The 15610-nt window shown below is 53.8% G+C and overlaps 1 protein-coding gene across 2 annotated transcripts in view; it reads left to right on the top strand.

Moving 5' to 3' along the window:
* TRIP10 (thyroid hormone receptor interactor 10) overlaps positions 1 to 15610 on the top strand; it is a 70780-nt gene that overhangs the window by 22289 nt on the left and 32881 nt on the right. For both annotated transcript variants that reach the window (XM_077838665.1, XM_077838666.1), the window contains exon 2: positions 13255 to 13370. In XM_077838665.1, the coding sequence (XP_077694791.1) occupies positions 13255 to 13370 (116 nt within the window). The remainder of the gene's footprint in view (positions 1 to 13254; positions 13371 to 15610) is intronic.

The raw sequence follows: 15610 nt of genomic DNA, 5'->3' as shown, positions 1-15610 counted from the left end.
GTCCTGGTTCCCAGCCCCTCCCTCCCCCCAACCATTAGAACCCACTCCCTTCCCAGAGCTGGGAGTAGAACCCAGGAGTCTTGGCTCCCAGCCCCCCCTGCTTTAATTACTAGATCCCAGAAGTAGAACCCAGGAGTCCTGAGTCCCAGCCTTGCTGCTCTAACCACTAGGCAACATCCCTGGCTTGTGTTTCCAGTGATGGGCAAGAGTGGGGTCTGGAGCAGAGCGTGTGTGGATCAGATTCTCCTCCTGGCTCTGGGAGGGGAGTGTGGTCCAGTGTGTAGAGCTGTGAGGTCGTGCATGTAGGCAGGGTGTGCGAATAACTTGGGATTCCTTGGTTCTGTTCCCAGCTCCCTTTACTCTAACCCTGCCCCCCCCCCCCAATCTCCAGACTGCCCTCTGCAAAACACGGAGACACTCCTGTTTGCTGCTTCTGCTCCTCTCCCCTTCGCCCTGAGCCAGGAAAAGCCAGCCGCAGCGTTCTGCCCTAATGTGAACTCCAGAAGCGCTAGCTAGGGGCTAGGGAGGAATGAACCCTCTGTGAGCCAGCAAGCTGGATCCTTGGGCGCAGTTGCTCGGAGACTCCCTACCACCCCCCCACCCCCGCGCGCACACACCTTGCTGTGGGAAGCTGACAACCAGAAGATCCCCAGGGCGTCTGTTGTGATACTCCCTTCTGTGCGTTCCCCCAGCTGGTGAATGGCCGCAGGAGTCTGGATCCAGCTATGTGGGGTGCGGGGGAGAACTCTTTGCCTGACCCAGTCAGCAGAGGGGGAGCTGCTGTCTTGGGGCACTGCTTCTTAGAGGGTTGAAGCAGGTAGGGTGGTGGTGGTAGCTGCCTATCTTGAATGGTGGTGGAGTTACGCCATAGCTGTGCTCCACTCCAGAGCCAGCTGCATCTCGACGCCAGTAGCTATGGATTTGATCACTGGGCAAGTGAAAAGGGAATCGCGAAGGCAGGGATTGCTCCGTACCCACATGCTGCAGGTCGTTGGCAGAATAAACATTTGTATAAGGTGTAATACGGTCCAATGGCTGGAGGTTGAAGCTTGACAAATTCAGACTGGACAAAAGGCAAATGTTTCTAATGGCGAGAGTAATTAACTACAGGAATAATTTATAAGGGCAGTGGCAGATTAGCCACTGAGCCAACAGGGCCCGAGGGCACAGGACCTAGCCAGTTGGGGGGGGCCCCCTGGAAAAATGGAAGCCCCTGCACTCCAACCCGCTCCGCCCACCCGGCGCTCCTGGCGGGGAGTGGGGGCTTGCCCCGCTCCACCCACCCGGCGCTCCAGGAGGTGGGGGGGACTGCAGCCAGAAGGGGTAGGGATACCCCCCCACACACTTGCTCTGGCCCAGGGCCCCCCCCACCCTCCTAATCCGCCTCTGTACCAGGATCGTGATGGATTCTCCAGCACTGGGAATTTTTAAATCAAGATTGGAAGTTTTTCAAGATGATCTGCCCTAGGAATTTTTCTGGGGAAGTTTTATGGCCTGTATTTTACAGGGAGCCACACTAGATAATCACAATGCCATTCGACAGGATTCATAGATTTGAAGGGACCAAAGTACTTCACAAGCTACACAGGGATAGCTAAGGCCACCCGTGAGAGGCTGCCGCCTCTGGGGTGGGGCATGAGGATTGTGCACTTGCTTGGCACAGAGATGCAGCAGGCTCTGGGGTGGAGCATGGGCCGTTCTATGTCTGATACGGCTCTCATTACCACAGTATCAGAGTGCCTCTCAATTTTGAATGCCCTGTTCCTAAGCAGTGCCTTTCACACACCTTCTGAGAGAAGGCAGCGGTATTAATTCCTCAGCCATAAAATGGAGATAAGCAACATGCCCAAGGTCACACAAGAAGTCTGTGGCAGGTCTTCTGAGTCCCATATTAATGCCCGAACCACGGAACCATCTTCTCCTTGCTCCCAGCATTGGGGTGCAGTTGCCTCTGGGGTGGCACATGGCAGTTGTTTGTGCGGGGATCGTTCACCTGGCACTGAGATGTAGCTGGCTCTGGAGTGGGGCACAGCGACTGTTTAATATCCACCCCATTCAGGATGGGAAGTGAAGAATGTCCTGGGGGAAAGTGATCTGAGCCCAGGACTTGGGAGTCCCCCTACTGAGCCCCCCTGCAGCACAGGGCCTCCTAGTGGAGCACTGGGGTCCGCACGGATTGCGAGGGGAGGAGAGCTGCCCCAATGAGCACCCACCCTGCTCCCTAGCGCTGCACTGAGGTCCGCACTGAATGTAAAGGGAGAGCGCCCTCTCCTGAGCCCTGCTCCCTGCAGCACAGTGCCCCTTTAGCCCCAGGAATCCTGGCCGTCCGCATGTCTCCTGTGGTGCTCCAGATCCTAACCGAAGAGCTGGCCGAGAGAACCTCTGTGTTTCCACTGTATGGCAAAATGGGCCTTGTCTGATAGGCTCCATCTCTCTCGACTTGTGGCCCTTCTCCATCCAACTCCAGGACTTGTCTTCCTGCGGGTAGCTTTTCTTTCGGACTCTGGAAACTCCTTCTGCAACAAACCTCCCTGAGTTACATTCCTCCCCCACCACCCCCGTCTCACTGAAAGACACCGAAGTCCGTGGGTGGATTGGCATTTCCTTCCATGACAGCCCTCAGAGGGTCCGTGCTCCGGGAGGATTGCGGTTGGAGAGCAAGTCTCGGTCTATTACAGCCGAACCTCGGCTGATCTGAGCGAGCCAACCTCCGCTTTCCTGGCCCAGCTTCCTGGCTCTAGGAGGCCTCTGTCTGTCCTCGGCGGCATATCTCCCCTCCAAGCCTGTTTCAAAACTGGCGGCGTCGGTATCACTCGGTAGCAAAGGCCAGGTGGGTTTGTAGTATCTGGCTTTGGCATCTGATTACTGAGCTTGCTGGGGCTGTAAGGCAAGAGGTCTGCCTGCCTTTACCCGTTATGTTTCCTGCAGAGCGGCCAGGTCAGAACAGTCAACAGGGGCCATATAAGACATGTTGACTGCGGGTGTCTCTTGCACTCGCATGGCTCCTGTTCGGAGCATACTGTGTACCTTGGGGAACATCCACCTCCAAATCCTGACTCCGGGCCGGGACCACCAGGCAGGAGAATGCTGGCTCTTGGAAAACCCATCCTGGCCCAGTGCCCGCTGGGGACAGGTCTTCTGAGGTAGCTTTGGGGGCTGGGTAGCTCTAGGTGCAGCATAGATGTGATCAACTCAGCTTCTAGCTCCATCCTTTGCGAGGGTGTCTTGGCTGTTTATCGAGGGAGCTCCCAGGAGAGAAGGCTCCATCATTCCTGTCCTACAGGCCTGGTACTTAACCGTGAATTGCCCTTCAAATTCACAGTCCTATTTCTTCTCTCTTCCCCCCCCCCCCCCCCCACCAATCAGGAAAGCTGTGATGTGTCTCTGCAGCATGGCAAGACGTAGCATTGCAACTAGGGACATGAGGATGCATCCTATTGGATGCAGGGGATCGGAGGGTAAGAACTAACCAGCTTGGCTAAGCAAGGAGCAGTGTGTCCCAGTGAACAGAGCACAAGACTGGAACTTGGGAGATGTGAGTTCTGTTCCTGGTTCTGCTACTGGCCTGCCGGGTGCCCTTGGGCAAGTCATTCCCCTCATCGTGCCTCAGTTTCCCTATCTATAACATGGGGATAATGATACTGGCCCCAAGTGTTTTGAGATTTGTGGATGAACTGGCCTGTATGTAAGAGCTAGGTGGTATTAATGCACCCAATCATGTCTCCCTCTGGTGGCCAGCCTTCTGAAAGATAACAGCCTACTGCTGCTGCCTGCTAATGGAGTTACTACTTTAGCGCAAAGGAGTCTGTGCAGGGAGGGTCATCTTCCTTTCTCAGTGCTTAGGGTGGTCCAGGAGTAGGGCACTGGACTGGTAATCAGCAGACTTCGCTCTGCCATCTGGTGTGACCTGGGGCAAGTCATTCACCTCTCAGGACTTGTCTCCCCTTTCCGGGGCAGGGACTGACCGTGTAGCACCTAGCCCAATGGGGGCCCGATCTCAATCTGTAACCGCTAATAGTAAAGGCCTTACCTTAGTGTGTAACCTGGAACTGAATCTTGGCTGGATACCAAGGGCAAGAGAAAAGTGAGATCAATAAGATCCTGGCCTCTTGCTGGAAATAATAGGGTCACTTGGGACACTCCCCAGTTGGATTGGGGAAACCCACAGCAGAGAACATCCTTTAATCTGACCCCCCCCACCCCTCCCCGGTGGGATGGAGGCTAGTTCTCTGTAAGTAGATGTCATGAGTTGGGTGGGGGTTCTGCATTAAGGGGAACTTGCCCTCTTTCGCCACCTATTGACGCCTCTCATGCCGTTTGATGGCTGCTTTTTTCTTAAAGGCAGAGGCTTCTGGAGTCATGTGAATGTGACAGTCTCTGCTAAGTTTCTAACCTTCAGGGCTGTGGGGGAAACCTTCAGAACTTGACTGCAAAGGCTTGGAATCCAGGAATTAAATGGAAAAAGACCCCCAAACTTTAAAAGCAGTCTCAGAAGTTTCATAGGCGCCTGTTGCAAGACTTTTGTACACGCTCTATGGGCTGGTCGTTTTGGGTCAGTAAGAAGACTGATCTTCTAGGGTGTTTCATCTATCGGTGTCTGTCACCTTAGCTCCCAGCTGGGCTGCTCTGTTCTGATACACATGCCAGGCCCCTGTCCTGAGCCAGATTTCCTGATGTGCTTTATGTTGCTCTTGGTTTTGGGCACCGATGCCTGAAAGTGGGGCCACTGGGAAGCCTCTCTCCTCCAACCCAATCTGCTGCCATCTGTCTCTCATCAGATAACGGACGGGGGTGGAAATCTGGGCTGATTTCAGCCATCTGCAGGGATCAGTGCCGCTGTCACGATGGGGGTCTATCAAGGGGGACACGGCTCTGTCACTCAAGAAGTTAACTCTGCCCGGGCAGGGGTCATTGTTTCCTGGGTGGGGCAGACTTGGCTGGAGTGGGAGTCCCTAGGATAAATAGTTTGCAGCTTAGATCGTAACCCTCCTGGCTGGGGAAAGGCTCAGCGAGAGCCATGGAACCAGGCATCTGGAACGGCTGCAGGTCACATGAGGTCCGCTGCTCGGGAAGGAGGCTCCAATCCCGGAACTGGCTACAGGCCACGTCCTGATCTCTGCTTGCCAGCGTAGATCCGGAGTGACTCCTCTTGCCTGCAATCACGTTTTATGATGGCGTGAATGGGAGCAGAATCTGGCGCATTGTTTTTGCTGCAGCATCCGTTCCAGGCTGCGCTGACCAGGTCTGTCTACACTGCAGTTAAAAACCCATGCTGGCTCCTGCCAGCTGACTTGCGCTCAGTCTAAGGGGCTGTTTAATTGCAATGTAGATGTTTTGGCCTCGGGCCAGAGCGCTGGGACCCTCCCTCCTCTCAGGGTCCTAGAGCCTGGGCTCTAGCCCAAGTCTGCTGGCGTCTAACTGCAGTGTAGATGTACCTTTAGTGGCTTGCGTGTTAACTCGAGAGCTTGTCTCTTTCACCCATAGAAGTTGGTCCAATAAAAGATATGACTGCACCCTGTCTCAGTTGCTGGAGGGCTTATTGGAGGGTTGGGGAGGGCAGTCCTGGCACTCTGACCTCATTCTCCACCCTCCCATGCTAATACAGCTGGGATCAGGCCCAGAGTTATGTGGAACGCTGGGCTAAACTTCTAGGTCTTGTCTGCAGATCGGGCACCAGTCAGGGAGGCAGGTGGCTTGGGTTCTGTTTCTGACTCTGCTCTCTGTGTGAGCCCTTGGGCTTGTGTCTCTGTCCCTCAGTTTCCCCATCTGTGAAATGGGAGGGAGGATGATGTGCCACCTTTTGTAAAGTGCTTTGCGGTTATGGGTGGAAGGCACCATAGAAGAGCCATGGGTACAGTAGTGCTGGAAACCCCAGGCGTTAACCGGAACCCTACTGTACTAGATTCTGTGCAAAGTCAACCTTCCTTGAGTATTTTTGCACCCAACAGTTATAAAAGAGCTAGGCGAGGAGCTCCCTGAACCATTTGCATTGTTCCGCCCCCTTCCCCCAATAACTCTTTGATCATTGTGGAAGATCTATAAGTCTGGATGAAAGGGTCTATTTGAAGAATATTTTAAAAGGCTAAACAGGATGACTGATGTTGATCCCAGGGTAAATAATGGAACAGCTGATTTGGGACTCAAGATAATAAAGAATTAAAGGCAGGTAACTAATGCTAATCAACATGAGTTTATGGAAAATAGATCCGTCAGACTAACTGTGATGTGACACTAACTAGGAACAAGGGATGTCGGCCATGCTTACAGGGTGGGGGGACTCACTCCTGAGAAGCAGTGACTGAAAAAGATCAGGGGGTTATGGTGGATAATCAGCTGATCCTGAGCTACCAGTGTGGCGCTGTAGCCAAAAGGGCTAATGCGATCCTGGGATGTGTAAACGGGAATCTAGAGCAGAGGTTATACATCTGAATTTGGCAGTGGTGCGACCGCTGCTGAAATACTGTGTCCAGTTCTGGTGGCCACAATTCAAGAAGGATGTCAAGATATTGGAAGGAGTCAGAGAAGTCATGAGAACGATTTAAAGGATTGGCAAATAGGGACTTGGGGAGCTCAATTTACTCAGATTAGCAGAGAGAAGGTTAAGGGGTGACTTGATCTATAAGTACCCACATGGGGAACAGAAACTTGATAACAGAGGACTCCTGAGTCAAGCAGGGGAAGGTCTAACGTGATCCAATGGCTGGAAGTTGAAGCTAGACAAATTCAGGGTAGAAATATGTTGTAAACTTTCATCGATGCGTGTGATTAACTATGGGAACAACTTACCAACAGCTGTGGTGAATTCTCCATCACTGGCAATTTTTAAATCGAGATTGGATGCTTTTTTTCCCTAAAAGATCTGCTTCAGTTCAAAGAGGAAGGGATCCAGGCAAGTCGTGTGGCCTGTGTTTGTACCAGATCAGACCTGAGGAGGGTGGCCTTAGAACCTGAGCTTTTTGGACTCCTTCACAACCCTGCCTAACACAAGGAAGTTGAATCCTAGCTGCTCTGGCAGCCCCAGCCTGTTAAGTAATCGCTTGTGCTGGTGTGGATGTAGGCTGACCAGATAGAAAGTGTGAAGACTCAGGACAGGGGTTGGCGGGTAGTTGGGGGCTCCTCTGTAAGAAAAAGCCCTGAATATCGGGACTGTCCCTCTAAACTCAGGACATCTGGTCACACTATATGGATGGGAGCTGGAGCCAAGGCCACAGCCGGTGGGAGCAGAGAGTAGGACATGGTGTGCTGACTACTGAACCCAGGTGTCAGCTTGGTGCCCCTTACATGGGGAAGATTTGCTGCCTTAACTAAGGCCCTTTTATGGTGCAGAGGGACGGTCCATTAAGGTCAAGGTAACTGAGAACCAGCCTCCTGTGGCTTTTTATGCCGGTGATACAGAGCTGCCTTCCCCTTCACACTCGGGTGCCTCCGCCCCCAGGCTGATCTAACCTGGCATGTAGCTCTTTGGCATCTAAGTACAATCAACTGCGACGCACGGCAGGAAGGCAGGGGAGCTGGTGAGTCACGCTTGGCGCCAGCTGGGGAAGCCTGTGCGTGGTGCTGAGAGCTTCAGGGCCCTGGTGCCAAGGCCCTAGTCCGATGGCAAACGGGCCAACTCCACTCGAAAGGGCGAGCGTGTCACTGTCACTGGGGAAGGGTTCCTGGCTGATCCCTTAGGGAAGGACAGCCTCCTAGACGGCGGTGTGGGGGTCTGGGACTCCTGGGTTCTGTTCCCAGCTTTGGGAGGAGGAGTGTGCTCTGAGTAGAGCAGTGAAGATGGGGAGTTGATACCTGGATTGTATTCAGAAAGTGGGGAGTGAGATCATGGTGTGTCTGGGAGCCAGGATTCCTGGGTTCTATACCTGGCTCTGGGAGGGGAGTAGAGTCTAGTGGTTAGAGCAGCAGAGGGGCTGGGAGCCAGGACTCCCGGGTTCTGACAATCCTGTGTCAAATGTCTGTTTTTAAAATAAATAAATAAAATTTGTGCTCGCTACAGGAGAAACTAAGGGCTTGTCTACACTAGCACTTTACAGCCCTGCAACTTTCTTGCTCAGGGGTCTGAGAAAACACCCCCCTCCTTCCCCGCCCCCCCCCCCCCCCCCCCGAGTGCAGCAAGTTTCAGCGCTGTAATGTGCCACTGTAGACAGTGCCCCGTGCTGGGAGCTACACCCCTCAAGGAGGTGGGGTTTTTGCTCTCTCCCAGCGCTGTGCCCCGACTGCACGGTCCAGTGGAGACTAGCCCTAATATAATGGCTTTATCTTGGGTAAATCTTCTACTTCAACTTCCCCTGTAACTCTGGTTGCGAGCATGCCCCTCAGTGTTGCTGTATAGCAGTTACCACCAGAGATGGAGCGGGGTCGAATGACTAGTGCAAGGCAGGCTGGGAGTCGGGACTCTTGGGTTCTATTCCTGGCTCTGGGAGGGGCACGGGGGGGGGGGGGGGAGGAGGGCGTCTGAACTTCGTTCTGTTTCCATCTGTGGGATGGACTTTGGCTTAATGGTTAGAACAGGATCCCAGGTGCCTGGACTCCTGGGTTCTATCCCTAGCTGTGGGGAGGGAGTGGAGTCCAGTGGCTAGAGCATGGGGTGGGGTCTAGTGAAAAGTCAGGACTCCTGGGTTCTATTCCTGTCTCTGCCAGTAACTCACTGTTCGATCAGGTGACAGTCCCTTCTGTGCCTGTTTCCCCCCTTCTAAAAACTTTTAAAAATCCCTCCCAGGGATGCTGCTGGACGTTCTGCAAAGCATTTGAGATCCTCAGGTGACAGGCGTGGTGTCCGTATCTGAATGGCCCCATTCCCTGCCTGCTCTGAGCTTTGCGAGGTGAGGCCCCTAAAGCCACACCCTATTCTGTCACAGGCAGTCCTGTCTTCCCCTCTGCGGCTGGCTCGGCTTTTCTTGTCGCATTTGGGGGAGAGGGGGGTTACAGAGGTGATTAGATCAGTGAAGTTTCTTTTTATGGGGGCCTTAAACCCTTCAAGCAATAGGAGTCACCTTTCCCCCTGCTCTGAACAGCACAGTGGCCCATGGCCTTATGGGTTCCCCAGGCAGTGTTAGAATGTAACCTCAAAGAGTCATGTTAACTAGCAGGACATTAAAACGCTCCTGTGTGGACGGGCGCAAGCTGGGTTTAACATTGCGTCAGCTGGCTGGGGTGAGCTCTTAGTCCATCCTGACCAGCTGACCGGATGTTAAACCCGGCTCGCGCTCCCGTCTACACGATCTGCAAAGTAGCAGTTTGACATTGTGCTCGTTAAGGTGACTCTGAGGTCGTGTTCTGAGGCCGCCTTGTTGTCTAGTGAAGACGTGCCCTGACTCTGGGAATTGACTGTTCTAGTCGCATCCTGTCAGGACTCCGCAAACGGAACCATTTATTGCACGTCTCTGGCCCACATCGTCACTAGTAGCTGAGCACTTCACAATGTCTGTTTATCCTCCCATTAGTGATGTGCTACCTCACGGGGCTGTCTCCTTTTTAGGGACCTGAGGAACAGAGAAGCTAAGTGACTCTCCCGAGGTCTCTGTGGAAGAGCAGGGCCTTACACCTGGATCTCCCAAGATCTAGACTAGTACCCTAACTACGGTGCCAGCCTTCCTCTCTGACAACTCCGCTAGGGAGAATGGTCCATTACTTAAGCTTCAAAGAGTGCAGGCCTGAAATCTCAGCCGGTCTCTCGTTAATCCTCATTTGCTTGGGGACGGGGAGAAGGATGATTTTGGGGTGGAAGTGCAGGACTCCTGGGTTCTTTCCGCTTCCCACCTCCCAGCTCCGCCACTTCTGCCCTGTGGGCCCTCACTAACTGCAGATTCAGAGACTCCAACATTCCCTTGTGATCATCTAGTCTGACCTCTTGTATAACAGGCAACAGAACTTCCCCTAAGGCAAGTTCACTTCCTCCTTGTGGGTCATTCCCTCCCACCCCCCCAATCTTACACATGGATAGCTCCCTACTTAACAAATTGCTGGGAGGGTTACTGCAAAGTTTCCAAGGGGCTTAGAGAGCCTTTGATGGAAGGAGCTCGTTAGGTGCCTTGCAAAGTATTTCAAATATCCCTCAGTACTGACCTTTCTCCTTCATGCAAGGTGGATTGGATTTAGTCTGCCAGAGACGACAGCCAAATGTAGGATGTGGGTTTAAAAAGTGGCGTAGTTCTTTCTCTAAATACCCTCTTGCTTTGCACTCCTGTAGCCCCTATCGATCTAGTTGCAGCAGAGCAAATCTTCTTGAGAGAGATCCGGGCCTAAAATGGGTCCATTTCACTTTATTTCTAGTCCAAGTCATGACTTTTCCTTTCTCCCTGCTCCTACCTGTTTGCTGAGCTCTCCTCACTAACGAGCCGTGTTTTAAACCTCTCCCCTCCACCTTTATTTTCTCTTGGAATCTCGCATCTAATATTTTGAACAAAATCTTTCCGTGTTGTTTGAGTTGCACCAAGACAGCTGGGCACTGCACAGACACACAGAGAGAGGGAGACAGGCTGACCAATATAGTCTGTTTCCTTGTGCTATGGAGGGATAAGTATGTCTGTCCATATCCAGCTGTCATCTTTTTCTTTTCTATTTGGATTGTAAGATCCTTGGGGCAGGGGCCATCTTTTTTATTCTGTTTGTGCAGCGCCTGGTGCAGTGGGGTCCTGGTTCGTGACTGGAGCTTTGAGAGGGCTATGGTAATAACGAAATAGACAGAGGTTCTTGATGTCACGTGGAGTGTGACACAGAACTGGGAAGTGAGCTAAGATCTCCTGAGTCCCGGTCTGGTCTCTTTATTTGTATAAGGACTGGAGCAGGGGAGAGATGCCCTGCTGAGTGCTGGGACAGCAGGGAAAGTGTACTCTTCCCCATGGGTGGGGGGAGGGGAGCTGATGGTAACTTGCTGGGGTCCCAGTGCTGGCTCCTGGGGGGGAGCAAGGCCCCCAGCCTTGTGGGGTGGCTTTGGCAGCCCAAAAGCAGTGTGTTGTGAGCTGCGTCTCCAAGGCTGGCTTTATGCCCAGGACCCAGCAGGGACATTTGCCGTGAATGTTTGATGTTGAATAAGGAGCTGCCAAGCTGAAAGGGCTGAGAAACGCTGGATGAACCTGACCTGTTTTATAACCCAGAGAATCCTGCCTCCAGCCCACATCTGGTGGTTGAGCTAGAGAGTGTACCTTTAGATCAAGCCCGGGTTTCTCTTTCTAAACAGCTTCAAGTGTTTGGAGAAGCCACCAAGTGCATGATCTGAGGCTCCTTAAAGAGACGTGGGTCACAATTCTGAGCACCTGCCCTCTGAGGATCAGGGTCCCGAGAACTGAGCCAACACAGCGTTAAGGTGGGCCCTAGCTGGGACCCAAACCACTAATGGTTTCTGAAAATCGTGCCCCAGATGCTGTGTTCCTCTTCCACCCTTTCTGGGTCTATTTCGTCCTGGTCTGTGTTATGCAGAAAGTTAGGCTCAGTAGATCATGGTGGTTCCTTCTGGCCTTTCAGTGTGTGAATCTAGATAGTGAGTCTAATGTTAGCTGACACCCATGGGTCTCCTAATTCAGGCTCCTGTGAAGTCTTGTGCCAATTACTAACAGAGATTGCTTTAAGCCTGAGGTTTTATATCCCTTTTTTTATAATAGTTAATGCACACGCCCGGCAGTTCTTGTTCTGCCTATGTCTTCAGGGCAGGGACTATGTCTCTGCAGCACCTAGCGCAATGGGGCATGGTTTGAGCCTCGAGGCACTGCCATCATACACAGAGCACTGGAGAGAGAAATGAAGGGGCATAGGTCAGGGAATGTGTCTTCATATGAATTTGCCACACCGGATCAGAACAGGGAGCCCGTCTAGTCCGGCATCCCATCTCTGACGGGGGCCAGCATCCAGTGCTTCAGAGGATGGTGCAAGAAACTCTGTGGGTGGCCGTTAGAGGCACGTTTTCCCCCATGGGGATGTTTTCCACCTGACATCTGGCTCTGGAGCATGAGGGTTTTATCCTTTTCATACTACTGGGTGTCTGGGTTGAGTTGACTTTAATGCCTTACGACTAATATAACTCTGAGGCCGAAAACCCTGTTAGCGACAGTGCAGTTTTTGCCCCAGGTTGGGGTGGGCGGGGAGGGGGTGTACCCGTTTGCACAGAGGCACCAGTGGCTAAAATCCCATTGCAGACCATGCCTGAGAGGCGCTGCCCACCTGCAGCGGGGGAGGGGTTGCACCCATGGTGCCAAGGTGGCATGGAGAAGGGACAGAGGGGGCTGGGGGGTGGATGACTGGCACTGTGACAGGGGCTGGAGGCCAGGCGGGGGTAAGGATGCGTTTTGACTGGGCTGCAGCTGGGTTGGTGGGTGGCTCTGGCATCGGGGTGGGAAGGGCACGGGTCCGGTGCCAGGGATTTCTCCCTTGCCCAGAAGAGCCGTTGGGTAGGGGAATCTGGTCTCCATGTGAAACCTGCCTGAGCCCTGGCAAAAGCTGCTCTTGTAAACAAGGCCGCATTGTGTGGCTGGGTTTATAAACACCCCCCCCCCCCCGCCCTGGCGTCTTTCTCCTCCAAGCTCTGAATGGGCCTGGCTGCTGGCCAGCGAGGCGAGCCCGTGGGGGGGCCCACGGGAACGCAGGCCTTTCCTCCGCTGCCTGCAGAAGGCGAGCTGCTGCCCTTGGGCTCCTTTCCCAGCCTCTGGGAGGGCAGGAATTGGGACTGGGGATCTTAGGGGAGGCCTTGGGGATTAGGGATGATGAGGGCCTGGAGGGGAAGGTGTGGGGATGCAGGGGAGCTGGGATCAGTGGGGAGCTGGGAGGAGGGGAGGTTGGGGGTCAGGGCTGGTGATCTGGGGGAGGTGGTGTGTGGCCTGGGATTGGGGACAGGGATGTGGAGAGGGGTGGGAGTGGGGGGGGGGGGGTGTATGGGGGGAGCACTAGGGACTCCTACCATTGTGTTTTCCTGGGGCCCAAGTCTGGGGCCCAGTCTGTAGGATCAAGAGAGGCCACAAGGGGTGAGGAACGGTACTGAGGAGGTGGGGGGTGGTCTGAGATTAGTGGGCATGGGCTGGGGGGGTGTTTGTGTGACCACAGGAGATTGAGCCCCGTGTTTGGGGCGGAAGAGGGGTGGGTTGCCACGGGTGCGAGCTGGCACAGCTGGGAATTGAACCCGGGGTTCTGCGAGGGGTGGGGTGGGGAACGCTGCAGTTTGAGCCCAGCGTTCGGGGTGGGGGCATCAGAGTGGGCGGTTGGGCGTAGGAAGGACGCTGTATTGTTTCCAGCTGTGCGGTGACACCTCCCACCTCTCTTCCCCCTCAGGACCAGTTTGACGACATAGAGCGTCACACCCAGTGGGGGCTGGATCTGATGGAGAAGTACGTGAAGTTCGTGAAGGAGCGGACGGAGATCGAGCAGGCCTACGCCAAGCAGCTCAGGTAGGAGGGCAGGGGACAAAGGCCAGAACTGCTGCTTAAGGCACAAGGGCCTAGTGGTCAGGGCACCTGGATTTTAGTCACATTCCCTCCCAGAACTAGGGCCGGGCAGGATTCCTGGGTCGCATTCCCTGCATTTGGAGGGGAATGGGGTCTAGTGGTTAGAGGATGGAGCCAGGTTCCAGGACTCCTGGGTTCTTTCTCTTCAGCTCCTCCTTTGGTACCTTTGGAGCAAACAGTCTCCTCTCTCTGGATATGTTTACACTGCAGTAAAACGCCCACGGGGTTGGCCCGGGTCAGCTGACTTGAGATGCGGGGCTAAACATTTTCAGTGTTGATGCTCGGGCTGGAGCCTGAGCTGTGTAACGTGGGTCCCAGAGCCTGAGCCCAAACGTCTGTACTGCGATCTTATAGTCCCACGGCTGGGGTTCGTTGCAGTGTAGATAGACCCTCTGTGCCTCCATTTCCCCATCTGTGAAATGGAAATTGAGGCAAAGGCAGTAGAAGGGATTTGCCCAAAGTCGTGCAGGGAACTGGCTGGCAGGATGGCCGGATCCCAGGCCCCACTCACAGCTCTGTCCTTCCCTTTTCTCTCCCCCATCCCTGACCTGTCCATGCCTTGTGGCAGAGACCACTCATACCTGCCGATAGTCGGTGGGGGCGAGGGGGGCGGTGGCAGAGTGAGGGCTCCTGCCTTCAGTAGTGTTACTGAGCATGCTCAGTACAAGCCAAAGAGCAAATGGGGAGAGGAGGCACATGACCCTGCATGCCCCCCCCACCCCCCCCCCACCACTCCCATGCGTCATGTCTGCCATATTATCTGCATTGTGCTCCAAGATCCCTGCTTGGCCTGGCCTAGCAGGGAGCAAAGGGTTAACTAGGTGCAACTCAATGTTTCCTAGTTAATTTTCCACCTCTTCCCCTCCCAAAAGCTGCTGCTCTGCCAGCAGGGCAGCCAGCCCCTTGGCGCTTCCAGCCTGGAATACAGACGAATGGGGGGGGAGATTTGGGACCTCTTGTCCAAGTTTTTGACTCCTTCCCGGGTTGCTGGCTGGATTTTACCAGTGACTCCTTGCTTTATGCTCTGGCCCTTGGTTGGGGAGGAGTTGTTGGTGAATCTGCTCTGGACTGCCCCGGAGACCGTCTTCTGCCTAGCTCCAGAGCAGATATGCTCGCTGCCTCCCAGATACCCTGGTGATGGGCATCAGGAGAAACTGGCGCATGGCATGGGGCAGTGGCAGGGTAGGCTGCCCTCCGCCTCCTGCCCACATTTACAGATTCCCAGGCCAGACGGGACCACTGTGATCATCTGGTCTGACCTCCTGGATAACTGCCCCCAAATAATTCCTAGAGCAGAGCTTTTAGAAAAAGATCCAACCTTAATTTAAAACCTCAGTGATGGAGAATCCACCATGGCCATTGGCAGATTGTTCCAGTGTTCAGTGACTCTCCCTGTTAAAAAAATGTATGCCTTATTTCCAGTCAGAATTGGTCTAGCTTCAGCTCCCAGTCATTGGACCGTGTTAGACCTTTTGCTGCTAGATTGAAGAGCCCCTTATAAAAGATTTGTCCCCCAGGTAGGTACGTATAGACAGCGATCAAGTCACCCCTTAACCGTCTCTTTGTTACGCAAAGAAGTTGGCGTTCCTGGAGTCTCTCGCTATCAGGCAGGTTTTCTAACCCTTTCCTCATTCTCGTGGCTCTTCTTTGACCTCTCCCCATCCTCCTTGAATTATGGGCACCAGAACTGGATGCAGGATTCCAGCAGTGGTCGCACCAGTGCCAGATAGAGGGACAATAACCTCTCTGCCCCTGCTTGAGATTCCTCTGTTTACACATCCCACTGCTGCAGAGGTCACACAGCACAGGGAGGAGGTGAGCAGCCCTCAGTGGTGAAAGAACAGCTTAAGGACTGTTTAGAAAAGCTGGACATACACAAGTGCCTGGGTCCAGATCTAATGCATCCAAGGGTGCTGAGGGAATTGGCTGATGTGATTGCAGAGCCATTGGCCGTTATCTTTGAAAACTCGTGGTGATCGGGGGAGGTCCCGGATGATTGGAAAAAGGCAAATACAGTGCCCATTTTTTAAAAAGGGAAGAAGGAGAACCCAGGGATCTACAGACCGGTCAGCCCCACCTCGGTCTCTTGGAAAAATCATGGAGCAGGTCCTCAAGGAATCCATTTTGAAGCACTTGGAGGAGAGGAAGGTGATCAGGAACCGTCAACATGGATTCACCAAGGG

Source organism: Eretmochelys imbricata, chromosome 20 (assembly GCF_965152235.1).
Source record: "Eretmochelys imbricata isolate rEreImb1 chromosome 20, rEreImb1.hap1, whole genome shotgun sequence".
Taxonomy (NCBI): domain Eukaryota; kingdom Metazoa; phylum Chordata; order Testudines; family Cheloniidae; genus Eretmochelys; species Eretmochelys imbricata.
Note: the sequence above shows the minus strand (reverse complement) of the source record. Positions and strands in the feature narration are given on the sequence as shown.